The sequence below is a fragment of the Mobula hypostoma genome, chromosome 20, assembly GCF_963921235.1.
Source record: "Mobula hypostoma chromosome 20, sMobHyp1.1, whole genome shotgun sequence".
NCBI lineage: Eukaryota > Metazoa > Chordata > Chondrichthyes > Myliobatiformes > Myliobatidae > Mobula > Mobula hypostoma.
In genome coordinates, this window is record NC_086116.1 from 51,109,401 (window position 1) to 51,130,843 (window position 21,443).

Genomic DNA, 21,443 nt, shown 5'->3' on the forward strand with positions numbered 1-21,443 from the left:
GGGGAGGAGTGGCTGCTCGGGGCGCGCACTGCCTTTTATTGCGCGCTGCCTTTTTTTGTAACAGTGAAAACACCTTCTGTTAGCGAAAACAGGTAACTAATGTAGGTCTTTGGTAATAGTGAGGTTTCGTAAATCGAACGTTCGAAAAGCGGGGGACACCTGCATACATAATCTGATTGTATTTTTCAGTCATTCATTCGAGCGAATAGATACCAGTACAGTATTCCCAATCAGCTGACATAAGTAAAAACACTGATCATTATTTTTTTTGTCTGAATTTGGGCATATTCTTGCTTTTAACTTTGAGACAACAACACTCTGAGTTTTTGGTCCAACAGCTTTTCACTGATGTTAACATATACAATTCCGTTTTGTTGTGCAAGGGGAGGGTGTTTGGGGGGAGGAATTGATGTTCTGGTGTTTTTTTTGTGCAGGGGGAAGGCTTTTTGGGGGGTTGATAGTCCTGGTCCTTTTTGGCGGGGGGGGAGGGTTTGATGTTCGGGGTGTCATTCTCTTTTAAGGGGGAGGGTTGATGTTTCTGTCTGAATGACTTTCATGTTCTTATTTTGTGACTATCTGGAGAAATACAAATTTCAGAGTTGTATGTGGATACAAGCTTTGATAATAAATGAACCTTTGAATTCTGTACAGATTAGACAATCCCTTAAAATATTACTGGCATTCTGTTCATATTAAACATAATACAATGTTTATTGTTCATTCTTTTTCAAATAATCATCCAGGTCTTCATTTAAACCAAGATTAACTTATTTTCACTCTGTTTATTTTTTCTCTATATTCTCTAGTGCCTGTGCGACTATAAAACTTTCATTGAAGAAATACTTACTCTTAAGCTTCACATATGCCAGTTGTAGTTCAATTCTCAACAAAAGTATTTATATCCTTTACATCCAACTGACAGCTATCAAGTACAACACACAAATTGAGAGTCAATCAGCATGGCAACCGGCACTTTGGCCCACTGAGTCAACATAACTATTAAACATCCATTTACTCCAATCCCCCATTTATTTTTTCCCCACATTACCAGCAACTCCTCTCATATGCTACTACATTATACTTGCTGTATATCCCAAGACTAATGTACAGTAACCAATGAATTAATCAACCAGCATGTCTTTAGGATGAGAGGAAACCCATGCAGTCACAGGGAGAATCTGCAAATCCCACATAGTTGGCACCAGAGATCAACATTGAGCCTGCATCACTGGAATTGTGGGGCAAACTTCTAATTGCATTTCTGCACAAACCACAACAGTTTCTTAATTTTTCCCTGGTAATACATAATCTTTTTCCTTTCTTGGGGTTTCCATCATTTGAAACTTGTTAGATTCCAGACATTAACCACACAAATGCTTTGAATAATTGGAAACTTAATCATGCAACAGCAGTGGTTTCATAATTGAAGCAGTGCCATATGATGTCCAAATCATTGTTTGTAATATCAGTTTTAATACTGCATTAAGAAGTATTAATACTGCAATTTCTCTTAAGTGCTATCCCCTTTGACACTTCAAGCTTAAATTGTTCATTATATAAAGAGAATTGAAAAGCTAAAAATAGAGGTTAAATTTAAAGAAATAAGGAAAATTATGTCTTTGATCAGCATCTAAATGAACTCAAATCCTACTTGTGCTCTGGAGGTTTCATAATGCAAATCTATTGTTTTGAGAAATGTACCTTTATTATTAGATTTCTTTTTTAAAAAAAGTCATCCTTTTCCTTGTGTTAAATGTTGAGCAGTAAGTTGGAGGTTCTGGGAGAAGCCTCAAGCTCTTGCATCCATGATAGAGGCTGTGAGCAAGTTGCAAAGGAAGATCTTATCTACGGTGTACCACTGGAGAAGGGTTTGAAGCTCCTACAATGTATGCAGGTCCCCTGACTCATATATAGAATGAATTGGGTTAAGAATATTCTCAACCAAATCTAATAATGAAAAGTGAAGCAAAACAAAAAAGTCAATTCATAGCGTAACTTTATAAGCTTATGCTTGTCTAAATTTAATTGGTAAATATTATCGATTACGGAACAATTCACAATTATGAAGAAATGGTTAACTTTAGAGATTCTTTTATACACCTTGGGTAAATTTTGCTACATTTTCTCCCTATTCATCTGTAGCCCTCTTGGTCATCTGCTCAGTTGTGTGGCTCATGACCACTCCAGCATTATGAGGTCTATTCTTATACTCTTAACAAGCAGCTTTTATATCCATGAGTGTGCAAGCCAAATCCTTTTCAGTTTGCGTTTTTTTTTGGCAATTGGTCTTTCTTCTGGGAATGATCTGTTTCTTAAAAAGAGTGGAGATAATCTCCAGCTTACAAAAAGAATGTCTCAATACATAGGCATTTTGTTTCCCATGAGTTGGAGTTTCTATGCGTTTACCTTGATGTTCCAATGAACTCTCATCTACGCTGAACATAGTAATCTACAGCACATTATAGGCTCTTCGGCCCACAATGTTGTTCCAACCATCTAACCTATTATAGAAACTGCCTAAAATTAGCCTAGCAAAAAAAAAAAAAATTAGCCTAGCACAGCTGCTTGTGAAAAGGTCATTTGGGTGCACCATGATAAGCAATCTCTCAGTGAATATTTTTAATGGCAGAAATGAGGGTGTGAAAAATTACTGGAGGTAGGTGGGAATGTAACTTCAAATTACAATGAGATCAGCTGCTATTAACTGGCAGGGTAGGCTCGGGGCCAGGTGATCTATTCCCAGTTTGTATGTAACTTGCCCCAATAGAGAGTGGATAGGGTGAATAATAAATGCGCTTAAGAGCAAGCTAAATAAACGTATTGGAGTGGAGTGAATGCTGAAGAGCACTAAATCTCAGCTGTAGATTACCAGTGCTGAAGAGGAGTGGATATGAAGCGAGAGGAGAAGATGGCGGCGCGACGCAGCTCGCAGCGGCCACTCCGGTGGTGATGTCTGTTATTTGTCAAGTAGGGTGCTGTGCACAATCCTGATTTGATGGAGACGGACATGAGAGCACGGAGGAATATCTGGTGAAACTTCTGAAATGCCTGCTTCGCTGCTTCTGCTACTGTGTGATCCAGAACCTCCAGAGAAGGCCCCGAGTCCTCGGCTTTGCTTGTTGCTCGGCAGCTGGGTTGGGATCAAAGCACTCGGCAGAGGATGGTGCTCGGAGAGGCTGGTCAGAGGTTCGAAGTTTTCGGACGGAGTTTGCTGCGGTTGGGTGCTTCCAATGGTGCTGCATTGGCAAGTTGGCAGTGCTTGGAGGTTCCTCCCTTCTGCCGCCTGTGTGAGATGATGAGTCTGTCGGGACTTTGAGACTTGTTTTTTTACCGTGCCCATGGTCTGCTCTTTATTGAATTAAGGTATTGCTTTGCACTGTTGTAACTATATGTTATAATTGTGGTTTTGTCAGTTTTAGTCTTGGTTTGTCCTGTGTTTTCTTGTGATATCATTCTGGAGGAACGTATCATTTTTTAATGCATGCATTTCTAAATGACAATAAACGAGGACTGAGTGTCCCCATAATCTAATCTAGTATGAATGCAGAGCTAAATGGCTTCTTTCAGTGTTGCATGTTCTGTCATTCTGATCAACTATAACATGTTTATTATTTCTTTTATACTTTGTAGGAGGAGAGAGCTGCCTTTGCCATCCATGATTATGCGGATAGAATTGTGGATGCATTTGATTACATAAAACAAAGACGTTCATTTGCAAATATTGTGTCTGGAAAGGAGTCATTTGAGGTGTGTCGATACATGCTCGCCTCTCTACAGCTGGTGAGTATGCTGTCCATGAGTTAATGAAATCCTGTTTAATTCAAGAAATTCAAACATTGACTGAGAAAGCAACATTAGTTTTAACACAGGAAATGGAAAACAAAGGCATGAATTCGTCATCATTTTGTGTATGCCTCTGAATCAAACAGTTGTGGCTTCAAGCCCCATCCCAAACATTTCAACCCACAAACCCAGTTGGATCTTAGAAGTCCAGAGGAGCAAAGCTGGGCTTTGCTGTGTGGGTGGGTGGTGTTGAATGTAGGAACAGACTTTACTTGACATGTTTAGATCTTGAACTGTTTCAGGTCAATGTTTCCTTGGGCCTTGAAGGGATCGGTGATTTTATTGATGGGCATTTCATTGCAGTGCATTGGGATGGACCTGTCCCTCTTGGGTATGCTTTATTATTGGGTGGTTTTGCTTTGTTGTCCTTCCTGCCACAAGAATAGATAATTGTTGAGCTCTTGGATGATTAATTTTCTGTTTTCAGTTATCTCTGTGTGCTCTTTCACCATCTGCACCAGTCCTGGCTATATCACATTAGTGAACTGGGATTATTAGTAATTCGTCACCTACTCATGATACTGTGTTCTTTCTCCGGCACAGGCTAATGACTACACGGTGGAATTATGGCAGAGAGACGGATTGTATGAGTCAGTTGACACGATGGAACTCACGTTGCTGAGCAAAGTAAGAGCTCATGATCGGTTCCGGACCTACATGGCTCCATCTCTTTCCAATAAATAAGAAAACTCTCAAACCTTCCTGCGTCTCTCACAGCCTTTAAAGTTGCTAACTCTCCTACATATTACTGAAAGCCGTAAATGGAGAAGGCTGTGCTGTTTCTGCTTGATGTACGCAGCTAATGTCTGAGATGTTGCTCATGAACAAGTTGCCTGGATCTTTCATTTGATGGAAACCTTCCTTAACATTAAATCCTCAACAAAACAATTTGTGGATTGACTTTGAAAAGAAAGAGTAATTATGTTTAAATATTCTCATGTGTAGTTCCAGATTATTTTAAGTACAGCATGAATATTGAAATGCATCCTTTACAGTAATCTTTTAAGCCACTTTATTTGCTCTTATTTTTCCGCCTGTGCTGAAGACATAGCTTTCTCATTAAATGAATTCATTTACTGTTATTAAGGCACCCGAGTTTCAGATTTGTGTCAAGAAATGTTTGGGCTTGTCCATGCTTCCCTGGAGTGTCAGCAATGTCACATTCTAGGTTGGTATTAGATCTACAGTATCATCTTCTGATTGGAGTGCAGTTTAAGTGAGACACATTTTCACCCTCCTTAAAATTTCCCAGATTTGGAAATCTCTTCAAATACTATATGTAACTTAGTGCTGGTTGTAACTTTGTAAGATGCAATGCAGTTCTTGTATGTTTTGGGGGTCAGAATTGTGGTTGAATATTTCCCTTGCTGTTTACTGTAAACAAGAATAAACCTTGTCAGTAGTACTGAGGGAGGGAACATGAGTGGGATGGTGGGGAACCAGGAATGATGCTCTAATATTGATTAGTATGGTTGGTGAAGGTGTGTATTGTGTTTATTAAGAATAACTGGAGATCATGATGAGTTTGGGTACACATTCAATGCACTTTTACCAAGAACAATTTTTAAAATATAACTGTCTATCAAAACTTGTAAACTTGGACATTCTATTTAAAGCTTTTTTATAGAAGTGATGGTATTGCAAGATCTGTAGAACTACGCTATTCAAGGCAATTATTGTATCCAGGATATAATATTCTGTTGACAAATGCTTTTAGCATATGCTCAAGAGGAACAACACAAAAAAACAATTACTATGCACCATTGTGGGGTGTGGGGCATTCTCATTGTTAAAATAATTACAAGCAAAATTTCAGTGAGTGGAAAATGGTAAAAAGTGAATCTTCCTCTGTTGCAGTGTCAGTGGCCTTTGTTACTATGACAGCAAACAAATCAGTGCACTGTACCATCTATTTTGTATATGTGTAAAATAAAAATTAAAATGATTTGAAATGAATGATTCTTTAAGAATTCACAGAATGTCATCATGTGTGTAGATAACAAACTCTTCAGTGCAGTACAGTGAAGAGACACTGGCGGTCAAGTTGTTCAAGGATTCTGATTGACCATTTGGCTATTTATGCATGGAATGTGTCAGTGACAGAGCCAGAAAGTATTTTCACAGCAGCAGCATTTAATTCCATAACAAGATAGAGATCACATCCAGAGTTTGGATTAATAAGTGGTGATTCTTATCCCAACCCAACCAATACATACCGATCACCAAGAACAGAACCAAACCAGTTGTCTCTTGACATGATAATTGAACTAGCATGTTTAAAATGCTGGTGATCACTAATAACAATAACCCTCAGGACTCATCACAAAGAAGCTGAAGACTGGTTATTGTACAAAAATAAGTTGTAACCTGACTTCCTAAAGCCTTGCTGTGATTGATATGAAGCACTTTAAGAGAAGTAATCAGTCTACCTGCTTAAATGAGCAAGTTCCACAAATACTCAAGCTTTTCATCCAGAACAAAGCAGACTGCTTGCTGAGTATCCATTAAAGCAATGAGACTAACTAGTCAGTCAATCATTCTTTGTCAGAGGTACTTTATCCCACAGCTACATGAGTTCTACAGAGAAGTTCACCCAAGCCTGATTATCTAAGCTGCATCAATGCCCTCCACCACAAGGTCAGAAGTCAAGATGTTCACTGACAATTGCAGTTTTTAACTTCATTTGTAAATACTCAGCAACTGATTGCCCATACATGCAGTCTAAATCATACAAATGGAACATGCCTTTTTGGATTACGTTGTCCATGACTGATCAAGTACCATCAGTACTAAACCTGTTTGCCAGTCCCTAGGCAATTCCAGTGCTTGATTAGATATTTAAATGATAAAATGCTTGCCTCTACCCCCAACTCAAGTATTGTGCTCCAGATACCAGAACACACTGGAAGAATTCTTCGGATCTCTCATTTCGTACCCTAAACTTGTGTCTTGAAATTTTCATCTCTGCTCTGGTGGAACATTTCTACTCTTGAGCCACACCCACTTGTATTTCAGGTTCTGCCTGTCCAGTTTCATGATAACAAATGCTCCGTCCCAAGCAACATCCTGCCGAATCTCCTCAGCACCCCTCCATTGTATTCACATTCTTCCCATCGCGTGGCAGACTTGCACAGTATTACAGTTGTGGCCTATGTTTTATAAAATTATACAATAAGCTCTCTGCGCTTATACCTGATGCCCCAGCTAATGAAGACAAGTATCACATAAACGTCTCCCAGCTTGTGTGTGTGTTGCAATCTATGGATTTGTACACCAAATTCCCACCTTTTCACAAAACTCCATACAGCCCTAACATTTGAGTGATACTCCCGGGGCCATGGTTACAACAGCAGGGTCCTGTAATAACTGATTTACCCCTTATCACCCCAAGTTGTTCCTACCAACTATAAGGCTCAAGTTGGAAGCATGATCAAATACTCAACCTTTACTAAATGAGTGAAATGACAAGAGCTCTGAAGAAGCCCAATACCCATCCAGGATAACGCAGCCCACTTGATTAGAGTTTCATCATCACCCTAAACATTCATTTTGCACATTGTCTGTAGTGTGTGTGTGCCACTTACAAAATGCTCACCAGATTACCATGGCAGTGCCTACCAAGCCACCACCAGCAAGGGCAAAGGTAGCAGGCACATACAGACATCAGAATGTGCAGCTCCACCTCCAAATCAGGCATCAATGGAAATGTGTCACTTGTCCATAACTACACTAAATCCAAATACTGGATCCTCCTATAAGACGACAAAATGAGATTACCTTCACCAGGATTGCAAATGTTCAAGATGATAGCCGACCACCATTTTCCCATGCACAATAAATCCTTGCTTCACCAGTGATACCCTGATACTTATTATGAATATAAAAACACCTTTCACATGTACTTAGCTACACTGCTTGACAAATGTGGCTGGAAGTGTTTGTAATTTACAAACATACTACAGCCATATGTCAACGATTACTGGACAGTGCTTTCCAAAATTGAACTCCGGCACCAGAAAGAAAAAGGTAGCTGACACATAATTGAGTCAGCAATTCAGTAATTACAGAAACTTGGCCATACAAACTGGACGTGGTTGAAAGATCTGTAGTCTGAATACCAACACTGGGGAACAAAACAATTTTAAAACAGTCTGTAAATCAACGTTCACAGCATTTGCCAACTTTGCAACCATTTCACCACTAATCCTTTAATCTTTCAGATTCTTTTCAGTGAATAAAATGATTTACAACATTATGAAATGCCTTTTGCAAGTTCAAATATTCAACTTCATTAACACCATAAACTATTATTTTATCATGTTAATCATGTTTGAGTTGGAACAACTTTCCACAAATGCACTATTGATTTGCATATTTCTAACATTCGTAGGGTCGTACTTTAAAGTTTAACAAATCTTAGCTGATTCAATTTATTACCCTGCATATTTCTAACATTCGTAGGGTCGTACTTTAGAGTTTAGCAAATCTTAGCTGATTCAATTTATTACCCTATCTTTCCTAAATTTCCACTTGTAAACCATTACTTTGTTTTTAAACATAGTACCAAAGTTGAACAAAATCTTTCAGTCTTACTTAAAGTTATGAGAAGTGGGGAAAAGACAGTTGGGGGGGAAGGGTGGAACTGTCAGCCCCGTTGAAATGAGCTTTGGATGGCACTTCGGTGCTGTGAGAATGATTAATTTGGAAAATTAGTAGTGAGATGTTGCCCTACAGTCAATTTAGAGGCGCAGGAACACAGGGATCTGAACCATAAGATTAATTCCATTTCTGTTCTGATATAAAGACTCAAAGTGGGAAATAGATTATGGGAACTCTGTTCAACTCCCAGAAATAGCATTTTCTTGATTCAACTCAAACACTTGACATAATCTTCTTACTTAACACTACTTATTGTATCTTCTCAGTTTACTGTCTGCAGGCATGTGATGGGAATTTCCGAAATGCAGTTTCACAGAATGCATTGGCCAAGTTTGTATCATTAATAATTTATTAACTTCAGAATTGTGTTAAGACAGGCATATCCATCCTGCGGGAAGATAATCAAATCTGCCTAAACCACATACCACATTACACCTTTGATTATTCCACTTTAAATCCATAGTTCTGCATAGCGTAGCCAAGATTGCACATGTGCAATTCCTGAGCTAGGTTTCACAGGTCTGCCATACTCTTGGTTCTTCATATGCACCTGGTATTTCAGGTTATTAGGACTGAAAAAGTTACCTATTTCATCATCATTCAGATTTGTGCCAAGCTGGTCTTGAGCCCATCATGAAACAATTTTTCCTGGCGGGCAAGTTTGCTAGATCTGTTGGGGAGGGTTTAAATTAATTTCGCAGCGGGGGGGGGAAATTACCAGGTAAGGGATGGGGCAGATGGTTTATGAGTAGATGCAGTGTGTAATGAGAATGTGAGGATGGATCGGCAGTTGATATGGAAAAATTGCAGTCAGTAGGAGGCATTGAATTGTGTCTTTTAATAACAGGGAGGTGGGTTCAACAGTTTGTAAAAATGAGGGCAAAGTACAAGGGAAGGGAGATGCAGCAAAGGTTACAGAAGTCTCCAGAATAAACAAAGACAAGAATTTAACTTCCAGTAAGGCAAAATTAAAAAGGGTGGTGAATACAGGACTAAAGGTGTTATATCTGAATGCGTGCAGTATAAAGAAGTACAGCTCAAGAAAAAAGCTTGTGAACCCTTTGCAACTACCTGGTTTTCTGCATGAATTGCTCATAAAATGTGTTCTGATCTTCATCTAAGTCACAATAATAGGCAAATGCAATCTACTAACAATTGTACGCCTCATCAATACTGAGTACACTATTTAAACAATCACAGTCTCAGTTCAAAAAAGTATTTGAACCTCTGAGGTAATGCCTTCAAAAAAAAGCTATTTGGAGTCAGGTGTTCCAATCAATGGATGCTGAAGGAGGTGAAAAGAACCCAAGGGTAAAAGCAAAAGTCCTTCAGAAAGCTCTAGAACTTGCTGAAGTCTCTCTTCATGCGTCCACTATAAGAAAAACACTGAACAAAAATGGTGTTCATGGAAGGACACCATGGGAGAAACCACTGCTCTCCAAAAACAAAACATTGCTGCAAGTCTCAAGTTTTCAAAAGACCACCTGGATGTTCCACAATGCTTCTGGGGCAATGTTCTGTGGACAGATGAGACAAAAGTTGAACTTTTTGGCAGAAATGCACACCATTATGTTTGGGGGGAAATGGGCACTGCACACCCAACACCAAATCCTCATCCCAACTGTGAAGCACAGTGGAAAGACCATCACGGTTCAGGGCTGCTTTGCTGCCTCAGGGCCTGGACAGCTTGCAATTATTGAGGGAACAATGGATAGTATCAAGACACGTCATAGGAGAATATCAGGGTAGCGGTCTGTCACCTGGGGCATAACAGAAGTTGGATGATGCAACAAGGCCATGATCCGAAACACAATAGTAAATCAACAGCATAGTATAAGGATAAGAAAATTTGTATTTTGGGATGTCAAAGTCAGAGACCAGACCTTAACCCAATTGAGATGCTGTAGCATGACTTGAAGAGTGCTGTTCATGCAAGGTATCCCAATAATATCGATGAACTGAAATAGCTTTGTGTGGAGGAATGGTCTTGGCCATTGTGCAAGTCTAATTCAGCAGCTACGGGAAACATTTGGAGGAGGTTATTCCTGCTAAAGGAGGTTCTACCAGTTATTAAATACAAGGGTTCACATACTTTTTCAAGCCTGGACTGTGAATGATTAAACAATGTGTTCAATAGAGATATGAAAAGTACAATTGTTGATCTGTGCAACTCACACAGAATGCTGGAGGAACTCAGCAGGCCAGGCAGCATCTATGGAAAAAACTAAAGTTGACATTTCGGGCCGAGACCCTTTCCAGTCTGACCTGAGGGTTTCCGCCCGAAATGTCAACTGTACTTTTTTTCCACTGATGCTGCCTGGCCTGCTGAGTTCCTCCAGCATTTTGTGTGTGTTGCTTGGATTTCCAGTTTCTGCAGATTTTCTCTTGGTTGTAATTGTTTATGTATTATTAGTTTAGCCAGATTGTGTCTGTCTATTATGGTGACTTAGAGTAAAATCAGACCACATTTAATGAATAGTTCACAAACTTTTTCTTGCAACTGTAAGTAGGTGATTTTATAGCTCAGTTGGAAATTGGCAAGTATGAAATTTGGGCATCTGTAAGTCATGGCTGAAAGAAGATCACAGCTGGGAACTTAAAATCCAAGGATACACATTGTATCGAAATGACAGGCAGGTAGGCAGAGGGGGTGGGGTGGCTCTGTTAGTAAAAAAATGAAATCAATTTTTTAGAAAGAAGTGTAATAGGATCAGAAGATATAGAATGCTCAGTTTCAAGTATTGAGTTTCTGTCTGTCTGATTAGCACCCTGTTCTTAAAGTCTGTTATGTATAGGAATCCAATCTATTGCCCTAACTCTTGGGTCTAATTATACAGACTATATTCCATTAGCTAGATAGAAATAGTAATAAATTTGCAAACAAAATATACAAGTATTGACGAGTTCTGAACTTTTTGAGACATGCACAATCATTTAAATTACTAATTGATCATTTTGACTCAACAAGTGAAGTTATTTCAGACAATTATAACGGAAATTACTAAGTGGATGCTGACACTAATTAATAATAGGTGAGCAACAGAGTTTGGCAGTCAAGTTCCTGAATACTAAACAAATCTTGCAGTTAATCTTAAATCAATATTCAGCTTATAAGATTCATTATTATTGACATAAACAATCTGTAATCACTTCACTGAAACTTAACCTCATTTGAAAAAATAGTTTGATTATTGCCATTTGATCAGATTGTGAGGTTTGGAAAAGTGTTAGACAAAGATTGGGAAGTTGCTTGCAGTAAAAGGCTCTGGGGTCCTAGTCCACTTGTGGAACGAGGTGAACTTGCTCACCAGTAATTGTTGCTAATGTAAATATTTGCCAATAACTTCCCAGTATTTTTTTTCAACTGAACAACTGAACATAGGTTTTCATGTGGCCTCGGATACTCTCAGCAATTTCCTGATCAGTTTTGCTCCTATTGTAGTAATCGACGAAAAGCCCATCAGGGTTGAGAAGGTAGATGATAATGGTGTGATCCACAATGTAATCATTATCTTCATCCTTGGGACCAGCACTATAATATACCCGATATGCCTTCCCCAGCTCCTTAATCTGTTCTGGAGTCCCAGTTAGCCCAATCATACGAGGGTGAAAATCTCTGATGTATTTTGCCATCTCTTCCACTCCATCTCGATCTGGATCCACTGTGATGAAGATAGGTTGGACTGGTGGCAATGTTTTGTCCATGTCCAAAATTTGTACTGCATTGGACATCTTCTCCAGTTCATCAGGACAGATGTCAGGGCAATGTGTGAACCCAAAGTATAGCAGCACCCACCGGCCAATAAAATCACTCTTGGTTTTGGGTCTTCCAGTGTGATCTAATAAGTTGAAGTTACCTTGACCAAGAGCCAACTTCTTCAACTGCTCCTGGCGTCTCACCTTCTCCTGTTGCTTCTTTTCCAAGTGAACGTAGAACCAAAACCCTATCACAGCAGTTCCAAAGAGGCAAGTTATTAGAAATTTCGTCCGCAGTGTCATCTGTTGGTTCTCAGCAGATCTTCCTGTGTTTGCAGAGGACTTTGAGAATGGTCTGTGGCTCAGGAGGATTAAATTGCCAGGTGTAACAGGCATAACTCTACGAGCTAGATGAGAGGTATTGATTAAATCACAGGTTCTTAACATCCTTCCCACAGCTGGAAATTGCATCTTTTCTCTCAAATATTGACTTGTGCCTTTGTGATTTGTTAAAAGTAGAAGATTTTTCAACGAACAGTTCACAAGCATTCCAGTGATCCGAGCTGGCAGAATAGTCGATCTCTTAGTAGGCAGTCCCTTCCCAGCAGAGGAAAAGGGAACCAATTTTGTACCAAAGTGTTTCAGTGCCTTAGGATTACAGTTGTTTGTTATAGACCTGGCCTGTGACTGCCATTCTGTTCCAGTGGTGATCCACTGAGTTCTTGTTCTTAAGTGCCCATTATTCAGCCAGTCCGCATCCCTCAAGAGCACTCTGCCACCTCTGTTTAATATATCCACACAAAAGGCTGCTTGCTTCAGGAACTGGCCACCACTGCCCAGAAATTCATTCCCCAAAATGTAGGTGCTCAATCTCGCATACATTTTTACATCTATAAAAGAAAAACAGACTCATGCCAAATCAAACACATGGGAGAAATACTGCAATGATACACAAGAAAACAAATGTAAAAGCATACAAACACACACGAGCAGATACTGTTGAAACTCTGCAAACAAACATGGTGTACAGACCCAACTTACCGCCCACTTCGGAGGGCTCTAACTCACCTGATTACCTACTTTAAGAGATCTACTGACCCACTCTGTAACCCACTGCAGTGACCACTGTCTGTCCTAGGAGCCGGCCCACTGCAGAGATCCACTGATTCACCCTGTAGCCTACTGCAGAAAGCCACTGACCTACCCAGCACCCCGCTCCCACTGGCCCGTCCGACACAGAGTAAAGATCCCACACCCCCTCCCCCGAACCCCAAACCCCAAACCCACTCAGGCGGCGGAGATCCCACCGGGTACAGGCCTCGATCCTTGCTGTTCCGTTTCCCCACGTTTTCGCTCACCCACTCTGCCGAAACTCTGTGGTATTAGCTCCGGTTCTTCTGCACCACACCCGTTGAAGGTCCTGTCCCTGTCCTTACTTTCCCAGATTTCCGAGGTTGCACCCTGGACACCACGTTTGGACGGTGACAAACTACATTTCCCAGGACGCTCCGCGGCTGCGCATGCGTGATGTCTTTGGAAACGTCCCGGATGGAGGAGCAGGTAAGCGGGAAAGGTGTACGGTATAAAGAACATCTTCTATAGTACAGTATCACTCAGGGCAGGAAAGAACTAGAGCGCGAAACCCTAAACCCAAAACCCAACCCCAACTTCAACCTCACAGACGAATCTCTAATCAACACTAAAACGAAACATTAGGCGTTAACATCAAACCTACTAATTACCTGGAGCTATCAACAACCCTACAACCAGCCTCTACTGTAAAAATTAAACACTCAGCCGCTGGAGAGTTATCAACCACCGATCCTCTAACCTGTCTTAACTAAATAGTCCAATGATTCTCACTATTCCCATCTCCATTCTCTGAACTTCTATTCACTTCCCCTTTTCCAATCTCTAAACGGTTTTATATTTTCTCCACAACTAGTTATAATGTTTCCATGTTCCTAAGCGCTCCCCAGTTCTCCAATACTTTTGTTACCCCATACCCAATTACCTAAAACTACCCCATTCTCAATATCCCCATCTTTCTTCCTCCTCATCCTGCCTACGGTCCTTATTCCCAAGAAGGTGTGACCTTATAAAAATGTTTAAAACCATGAGGGGTATAGATAGGGTGAATGTACTTGGTCTTTCTTCCAGGGAAGGGGAACTAAAAACTAAAGAGCATAGGTTTCAGATAAGAGGTGAAGGATTTAAAAGGGATCTGAAAGGTAACTTCTTTCAGAGAGTGGTGCATAAATGAAATGAGCTGACAGTGAAAGTGTTTGAGGCACAACAACAATATTTAAAACACATTTGAATAAGCACCTTAACAGGAGGGTTTTGGAGGGACATGGGCCAAGCTCAGGCATACAGGACTAGGTTGGTAGGCATTATGGTTAGCACGAATGAGTTGGGCTGAAGATCATGTTTCCGTGCTGTATTCCTTGATTTTATGGCTCTATTCCAATTTCCTGATTTTATAGCTCTTCCATCTCCTTGACTGTCTTGCACTGCCATAACTGTTCTTTCCTTTAGTTAGTCCCTAGTTTGCCGTAAGCTATTCCATTCCTAATTCCCTGACCATTCCCAACTCTCCAACTGTTCCTATCCCTCATCCCCAAGCCCCAACTGCTGTACAGTACTGCCATCCTCAGTTCACTGACTGCACTGCACATCACCCTTGCCTGAGAGCAAGTGACAGTGTGAAGAGTGATCAGACCCATTTTAGCACATCTACACTGTTCACCCTCTACATGTAATTCTTTTTTGATTTCCTACTCTCCCAATCTCTAACCATTAAAAAAACATTATAACCAGCATCTCCCAATCTTAAATACCCAAAAGCATTAAATCTAACCCTTTCCCACTTTCAAACAACACACACAGAATGCTGGAGGAACTCAGCAGGCCAGGCAGCATCTATGGAAAAGTGTACAGTTGACGTTTCGGGCCAAAACCCCTCAGCAGGACTGGAGAAAAAAAGATGAGCAGATTTAAAAGGTGGGGGGAGGGGAGGAAGAAACACAAGGTGATAGGTGAAACTGGGAAGGGGGAGGGATGAAGTAAATAGCTGGGATATTGATTGGAGATCAACTTTCCCACTTTGTACTAATGGTAAGAATGTGTGAATTTAACATAAAGTAACATACCCAAATCCTACCAAAACCACTAGCCCCAATCCCTCACAATGACATATCCAAACACCGTCATCTCTAAAGGAGAGTGAAGACTTTTAAACCCCGCCCCCCAGCTAATCCCCAACAACATAGCAAAACTGTTAACAAATGTTCAAGGACGAGGGGACACAGGTTTTTATTAACCTGTATTGTTACTTTTAGTGATTTAAGTTTCCATACCCCTGGATCCATTGCTCCTTCATTCTGCTTAATCTCCTACCTTCTTTTGTTGATGAGGCTTCCTTATTTATCATTCCAACAAAATTGCATCTCTAACACTTACCTGTTTCCAATCCCACAGCCACTCTTTGATTAACGATATACCCATCCTGCAGGTTTGTTTAATTTTTCCCCTTAATTTGGCAGCATCTTCCAATGTGTAAACATCATCCTCCATGAAATTGTTCTTCTGAGTTCACATAGATTATGTGGCCACTTCCTATGCCACTACCGCTGTTCCCAACTTTTGCCTTATTGACACTTCAGCACATTTTGTTAACAGACCCCTAACTCCTTTTGTGCTGAAGTTCATGTTAAACATGGTATCTTACATAAGATGTGACCTTTATCTTTATGTACTGATACTTCAAAGATATTAAAACCTGGTCAAGCATCACCTCCCCCTTTTATAATTTACAGTGTCCTATCCCAATATTCCTTATTTCCTTTAATTTTACAATAACCAAGCTTCCATAATTTCCAAGAAAAGAAATCCAAAAATTATGATCCTTTGACTGAAGAGGTTTCTTCTCAATACTGGTGAATTTGGTCTATTTTTTATTTTGAGAATGTTACCCCTAAGTTTAGACACCCCAGCCAGCACCTTCCCTACATTTACCTTGTAAGTACCTTGAAGAGCCTTGTACCTTTGATTTTTCTAAACTCCCTGGCCCACTCAATCACTCCTCATATGACAGACCTGCCTTTGTGAAAGCCAGTCTGATGTCAATTGCAGCTATCTCAAATATATCGCTTTCTAGCTATGGAAACCAAAATTATGGAGGTAAGTAATGGCACTGTAAATGGGCTGGGAGTAAAGAAAGGCTAGTCCTATCTCCCGAGGTCATTCTATTTTATATCATGAGCAACAGAAGGAGATGGCTACAAGCCTGTTCTGCTTTTCAACAGTATCTTCTGTCTCAATTCCTCTTCTCTTCTGCCCTCTTTCCTCATTTACAGCTTTTCTATGTACCTTTTGAAGCAGTTCCTTGAAAAGGAAGAGAGTGATTGTTCCATTCGCACCAATCACTATTGCTGGCAGAATTTCAGATGGTAACGGGAGGGCGTACATGAGCGAGGTATCGCAGCTAGTTGAGTGATGTCGCAGCAACAAGCTTGCATTCAACATCAGTAAGACCAAAAAGCTGATTGTGGACTTCAGAAAGGGTGAAACGAGGGAACCCACGCCAGTCCTCATAGAGGGATCGGAGTGGAAAGAGTGAGCAATTTCAATTTCCGAGGTGTTAGTATCTCTGAGAATCTATCCAGAGCCCAGCATATTGTTGCAGCTACAAAGAAGGCATGAAAGTGGCTATATTTCATTAGGAGTTTGAGGAGATTTGGTTTGTCACCAAAAACACTCACAACTTTCTACCAGCGTGTCATGCAGCATTCTAACTGGCTGCATCACCGTCTTGTGGTGGGATGGGGAGGGCATGGGAATGGGGCTACTGCACAGGAACGAGAGTTGTAAACGTAATCAGCTTCATTGTGGGTACTAGTCTCCATAGTATCAAGGACATTTTCAAGCTGCAATGCCACAAAAGATGGCATCCATCAGAACACGTGGTGATTCAGGAACAGCTTCTTCCCCTCTGCTATCTGATTTCTGAATGGACATTGAACCCATGAACACCACCTCACTGCTTTTTTATGTTTATATTTGCACTACTTATTTAATTTAATAGTTATCTATCTATATCTATTTTTACTGTAATTTACATTATTTTCTATTATTATTTATTGCATTGTACTACTGCCGCAAAGACAACAAATTTTGCAACATATGCTGGTGATATTAAACCTGATTCTGATTCGCTGTATGATGTGACACAATTCACACTGGTTAATGGTCATTATTGTGGCACTTTTCAATGAGTTACACCGCTCACAAATGTCACTGCATCGTGACGTGATCATACCAATCAATACCCATTGTGAGGGAGTCCACTGTCTGTGATAAATTGCCACAGTATCTTAGGCTTAAAGCATTGCCAAGAGAATGAGGCAGATGATAAATGGGTGGGTAGAGTTCTTGCTTGGAGAAGGTGCTCAAGGGTATTTTTAAAAAATCATATTTTGGGATATGGCAAGACCAAAGTTTATTGCCTAAGACTAATTGTCTTTGAGAAGGTTGATAGTGACCTTTTGGGGGAAATTATCGAGTGGCTGGAATTTTAACCTAACATGGGATTTAGCATGTTCTTGCTGGGGACTTAGTTCAGCTGGTTTCATTCAGTATGAGTTTGTCTGATGTTCTCATTGGCTTAAAGTGGTTTAAATTTGGTGCAGCTTGATTATAATGACTTAATACAACAGATGTAGAGTATTAGTGCGATCACTTGAGTTAAGTGTGATGTTCTCGTAAGGGGTGGTTTATTGGTGAATCTTCAGGTCGCTGTAGAAACTGATCCAGAATCTGCATACTCTGGAATGTTAGGGTGGATTCCCTTGATGGGGAAAGCTTGTGCATGACGTTGTTGGCTTTTGGAGAGGCTGATGCATGACCAACCACCACAGGGTCCTTAACAGGCCGGGGTCAGGGAATGCAAGACAACTGGATACTCTTCATTGCTGCAGCCTTCTTCACTGCCGTTGTGATGTGCCGTCATCCCCTGCCAGCTCTACCACTGAGGTCTTGGTTGGATTGCTCTTTGTCTAGAACCTTCTTCTCAACCTTACCACCATGGGTGACCATACCAGGAGCTAAGTGCCAGATGGCTTAACTCCAGATGCTATCATTCTCAGGATCTCTGGAACTCTCAAGCCTCTCCACCACTACAAGGTGACAATCCTGGAGAAGACCAAGCATATATTACTGAACTTAAAAATAATTGCTGAATGTTTATAGATTCTGCCAAGACTGGGGTTAACAAACACACTGTGCCTATTTTCTACCCAGTCAGTAAACAGAATGTCTCTACTCTTTTACCCAAATCCTGTTGTAATAAAGTCCAACTGAGTCTTTACTTTCCTGTCTGTTTGCTCAACCGTCATCATGTTCAATAATTTTGTCAATGATGACTCAGAGTTCCCTCTGAACATCAATACCTTTCAAATTTTCACCATTTAAAAAATTACTTTTTGATTTTTTCAATGGAAGTGGATGACCTCACATTTTTCTACTGTACATTCCATATGCTATCCGCTTGTCCATTCATTTAATCTTACTAAATTTTCATGAAACTGTTCTCCACACTGCCAATTGCCTAGCTTTGATTCATCAGTAAAATAATTGTCAATTCATCTGCCATTTCCTGATTCCTCAGTATAATTTCCCAGGTGTTTGCCTGTAAAGGCCCAACATTATTTTTTGTTAATTATTCCATCTTCCAGATTCAGCTCTCCCAATGTGTCAATAAATATTTGGCATACATTTATAAATAAGTATTTTTTTATTGTCACATATACCAGAGTACAGTGAAAAGGTTTGCTTCTATACCGTCCATACAGATCATTCCATCACTTCAGTGAAGTAGTACAAGGGAACACGATAACAATGCAGAATATGGTTACAGCGAAAGTGCAGTGCAGCTAAACAATAAGGTGTGAGGCCATTATAAGGTAGATTGTGAGGTCAGGAGTCCATCTTATCCTCGGGGATTATTCAATACTCTTATAACAGTGCTGTCCTGTCTTTGACTTTGGTAGTACGTACATTCAGGATTTTTGTACCTTCTGCATGATGGAAGGGGTGGGGGAGTCTTCAATCATGTTAGCTGCTTTACTGAGGCAGTTAGAAATGTAGACAGAACCCATGGAGGGGAGACTGTTTTACTTGATGCGCTAAGCTGCATCCATAACTCTCTGCAGTTTCTCGTGGTCTTGTGCAGAGCAGTTACCATACCAAGCCATGATACATTTGGATATCATGCCTTTTGCTTCTCCCTGGGCCTCCTGTCCCATGATCCTCTCATACCCCTTTGTCCAGCTCTTGGCTCCATCTCGCCCCCTCCTGTCTTCTATCATTTTGGATCCCCCCCTCCCCCTCCCACTTTCAAATCTCTTATTAGCTCTTTCTTCAGTTAGTCCTGACGAGGGGTCTCGACCTGAAACGTCGACTGTACCTCTTCCTAGAGATGCTGCCTGGCCTGCTGCGTTCACCAGCAACTTTGATGTGTGTTGCTTGAATTTCCAGCATCTGCAGAATTCCTCGTGTATACATTTGGATAGGATGTTTTCTCTGGTGCATTTATAAAGATTGGATTAACAGTAAGGCCGCAGTCAGTCCATGTGGGCAGCAAAGTCTCTCATACTATTTTGCTCAGCACCAGTGCTCCCCAAGGCTGTGTGCTCAGCCCACTGCTGTTGACACAGCTGACGCATGACTGTGTCACAGGATTCGGCTCACACCGTGTCGTCAGGTTTGTGGATGACTCAACAGTGGTTGGCCTTATCAAGAACGATGACGGAGTGTAGAGAGGAAGTGGAGTGGCTGGTGGATTGGTGTGAGAAGAACAATCTAAGCCTGAACATGGGGAAGACAAAGGAAATTACTGAGGAATTCAGGAAGATGCAGACGAACCATCCCCCTCTGCAAATACGTGGGTCCTCTGAAGAGAGAGTTAAGTGCACCAGGTTCCTGGGAGTTCACATCACAGATGACCTCACCTTGTCCCTTAATATCACCTGTCTGACCAAGAAGGCACAGCAGTGCCTCCACTTCCCAAGAAGATTGAGGAAAGCAAGCCCCCCCCCCACCTTAACTATGTTTTACAGGAGCACCGTTGAGAGTGTCCCGACCAGTTGCATCTCCATCTGGTATGGGAGCAGTCGAGCATCGGATCATGGTGTACAAAGGCTGTTGTTTGTGTGTACTAAGGCTGTTGTAAATCTAGTCAAGAAGAAAAGAAGAACTTACAAAAGGTTCAAAAAATTAGGTGATAATAGAGATCTAGAAGATTATAAGGCTAGCAGGAGGGAGCTTAAGAATGAAATTCGGAGAGCCAGAAAGGGCCATGAGAAGGCCTTGGCAGACAGGATTAAGGAAAACCCCAAGGCATTCTACAAGTATGTGAAGAGCAAGAGGATAAGATGTGAGAGAATAGGACCAATCAAGTGTGACAGTGAAAAAGGGTGCATGGAACCGGAGGAGATAGCAGGGGTACTTAATGAATACTACGCTTCAGTATTCACTGTGGAAAAGGTTCTTGGTGATTGTAGTGATGACTTGCAGTGCACTGAAAAGCTTGAGCATGTAGATATTAAGGAAGAGGATGTGCTGGGGCTTTTGGAAAGCATCAAGTTGGGTAAGTCACCGGAACCGGACAGGATGTACCCCAGGCTACTGTGGGAAGCGAGGGAGGAGATTGTTGAGCTTCTGGCGATGATCTTTGCATCATCAATGAAGTCGGGAGAGGTTCCGGAGGATTGGAGGGTTGCGGATGTTGTTCCCTTATTCAAGAAAGGGAGTAGGGATAGTCCAGGAAATTATAGACCAGTGAGTCTCACTTCAGTGGTTGTTAAGTTGATGGAGGAGATCCTGAGAGGCAGGATTTATGAACATTTGGAGAGGCATAATATGATTAGGAATTGTCAGTATGGCTTTGTCAAAGGCAGGTCGTGCCTTACGAACCTGATTGAATTTTTTGAGGATGTGACTAAACACATTGATGAAAGTAGAGCTGTAGATGTCGTGTATATGGATTTTAGCAAGGCATTTGATAAGGTACCCAGTGCAAGGCTTATTGAAAAAGTAAGGAGGCATGGGATCCAAGGGGACATTGCTTTGTGGATCCAGAACTGGCTTGTCCACAGAAAGCAAAGAGTGGTTGTAGATGGGTCATATTCTGCATGGAGGTCGGTGACCAGTGGTGTGCCTCAGGGATTTGTTCTGGGACCCCTACT

The 21,443-nt window shown here is 41.0% G+C and overlaps 2 protein-coding genes across 5 annotated transcripts in view; one reads left to right on the forward strand and one right to left on the reverse strand.

The window, feature by feature from the left end:
* Positions 1-10,788, forward strand: part of ncaph2 (non-SMC condensin II complex, subunit H2) — a 59,897-nt gene extending 49,109 nt beyond the window's left edge. For all 4 annotated transcript variants that reach the window (XM_063072904.1, XM_063072903.1, XM_063072902.1 and 1 more), the window contains exons 20-21: positions 3,631-3,780; positions 4,387-10,788. In XM_063072904.1, the coding sequence (XP_062928974.1) occupies positions 3,631-3,780; positions 4,387-4,527 (291 nt within the window). In that variant the 3' untranslated portion in view covers positions 4,528-10,788. The remainder of the gene's footprint in view (positions 1-3,630; positions 3,781-4,386) is intronic.
* Positions 10,789-10,843: 55 nt separating this feature from the next.
* Positions 10,844-13,693, reverse strand: LOC134359523 (protein SCO2 homolog, mitochondrial). Its single transcript, XM_063072906.1, has 2 exons — positions 13,557-13,693; positions 10,844-13,088 (listed from the first exon to the last, which is right to left on the reverse strand). Exon 2 carries the CDS (start codon positions 13,078-13,080, stop codon positions 11,863-11,865), a length of 1,218 nt encoding a protein of 405 aa, XP_062928976.1. The 5' UTR covers positions 13,081-13,088; positions 13,557-13,693; the 3' UTR covers positions 10,844-11,862.
* Positions 13,694-21,443: the final 7,750 nt, after the last annotated feature.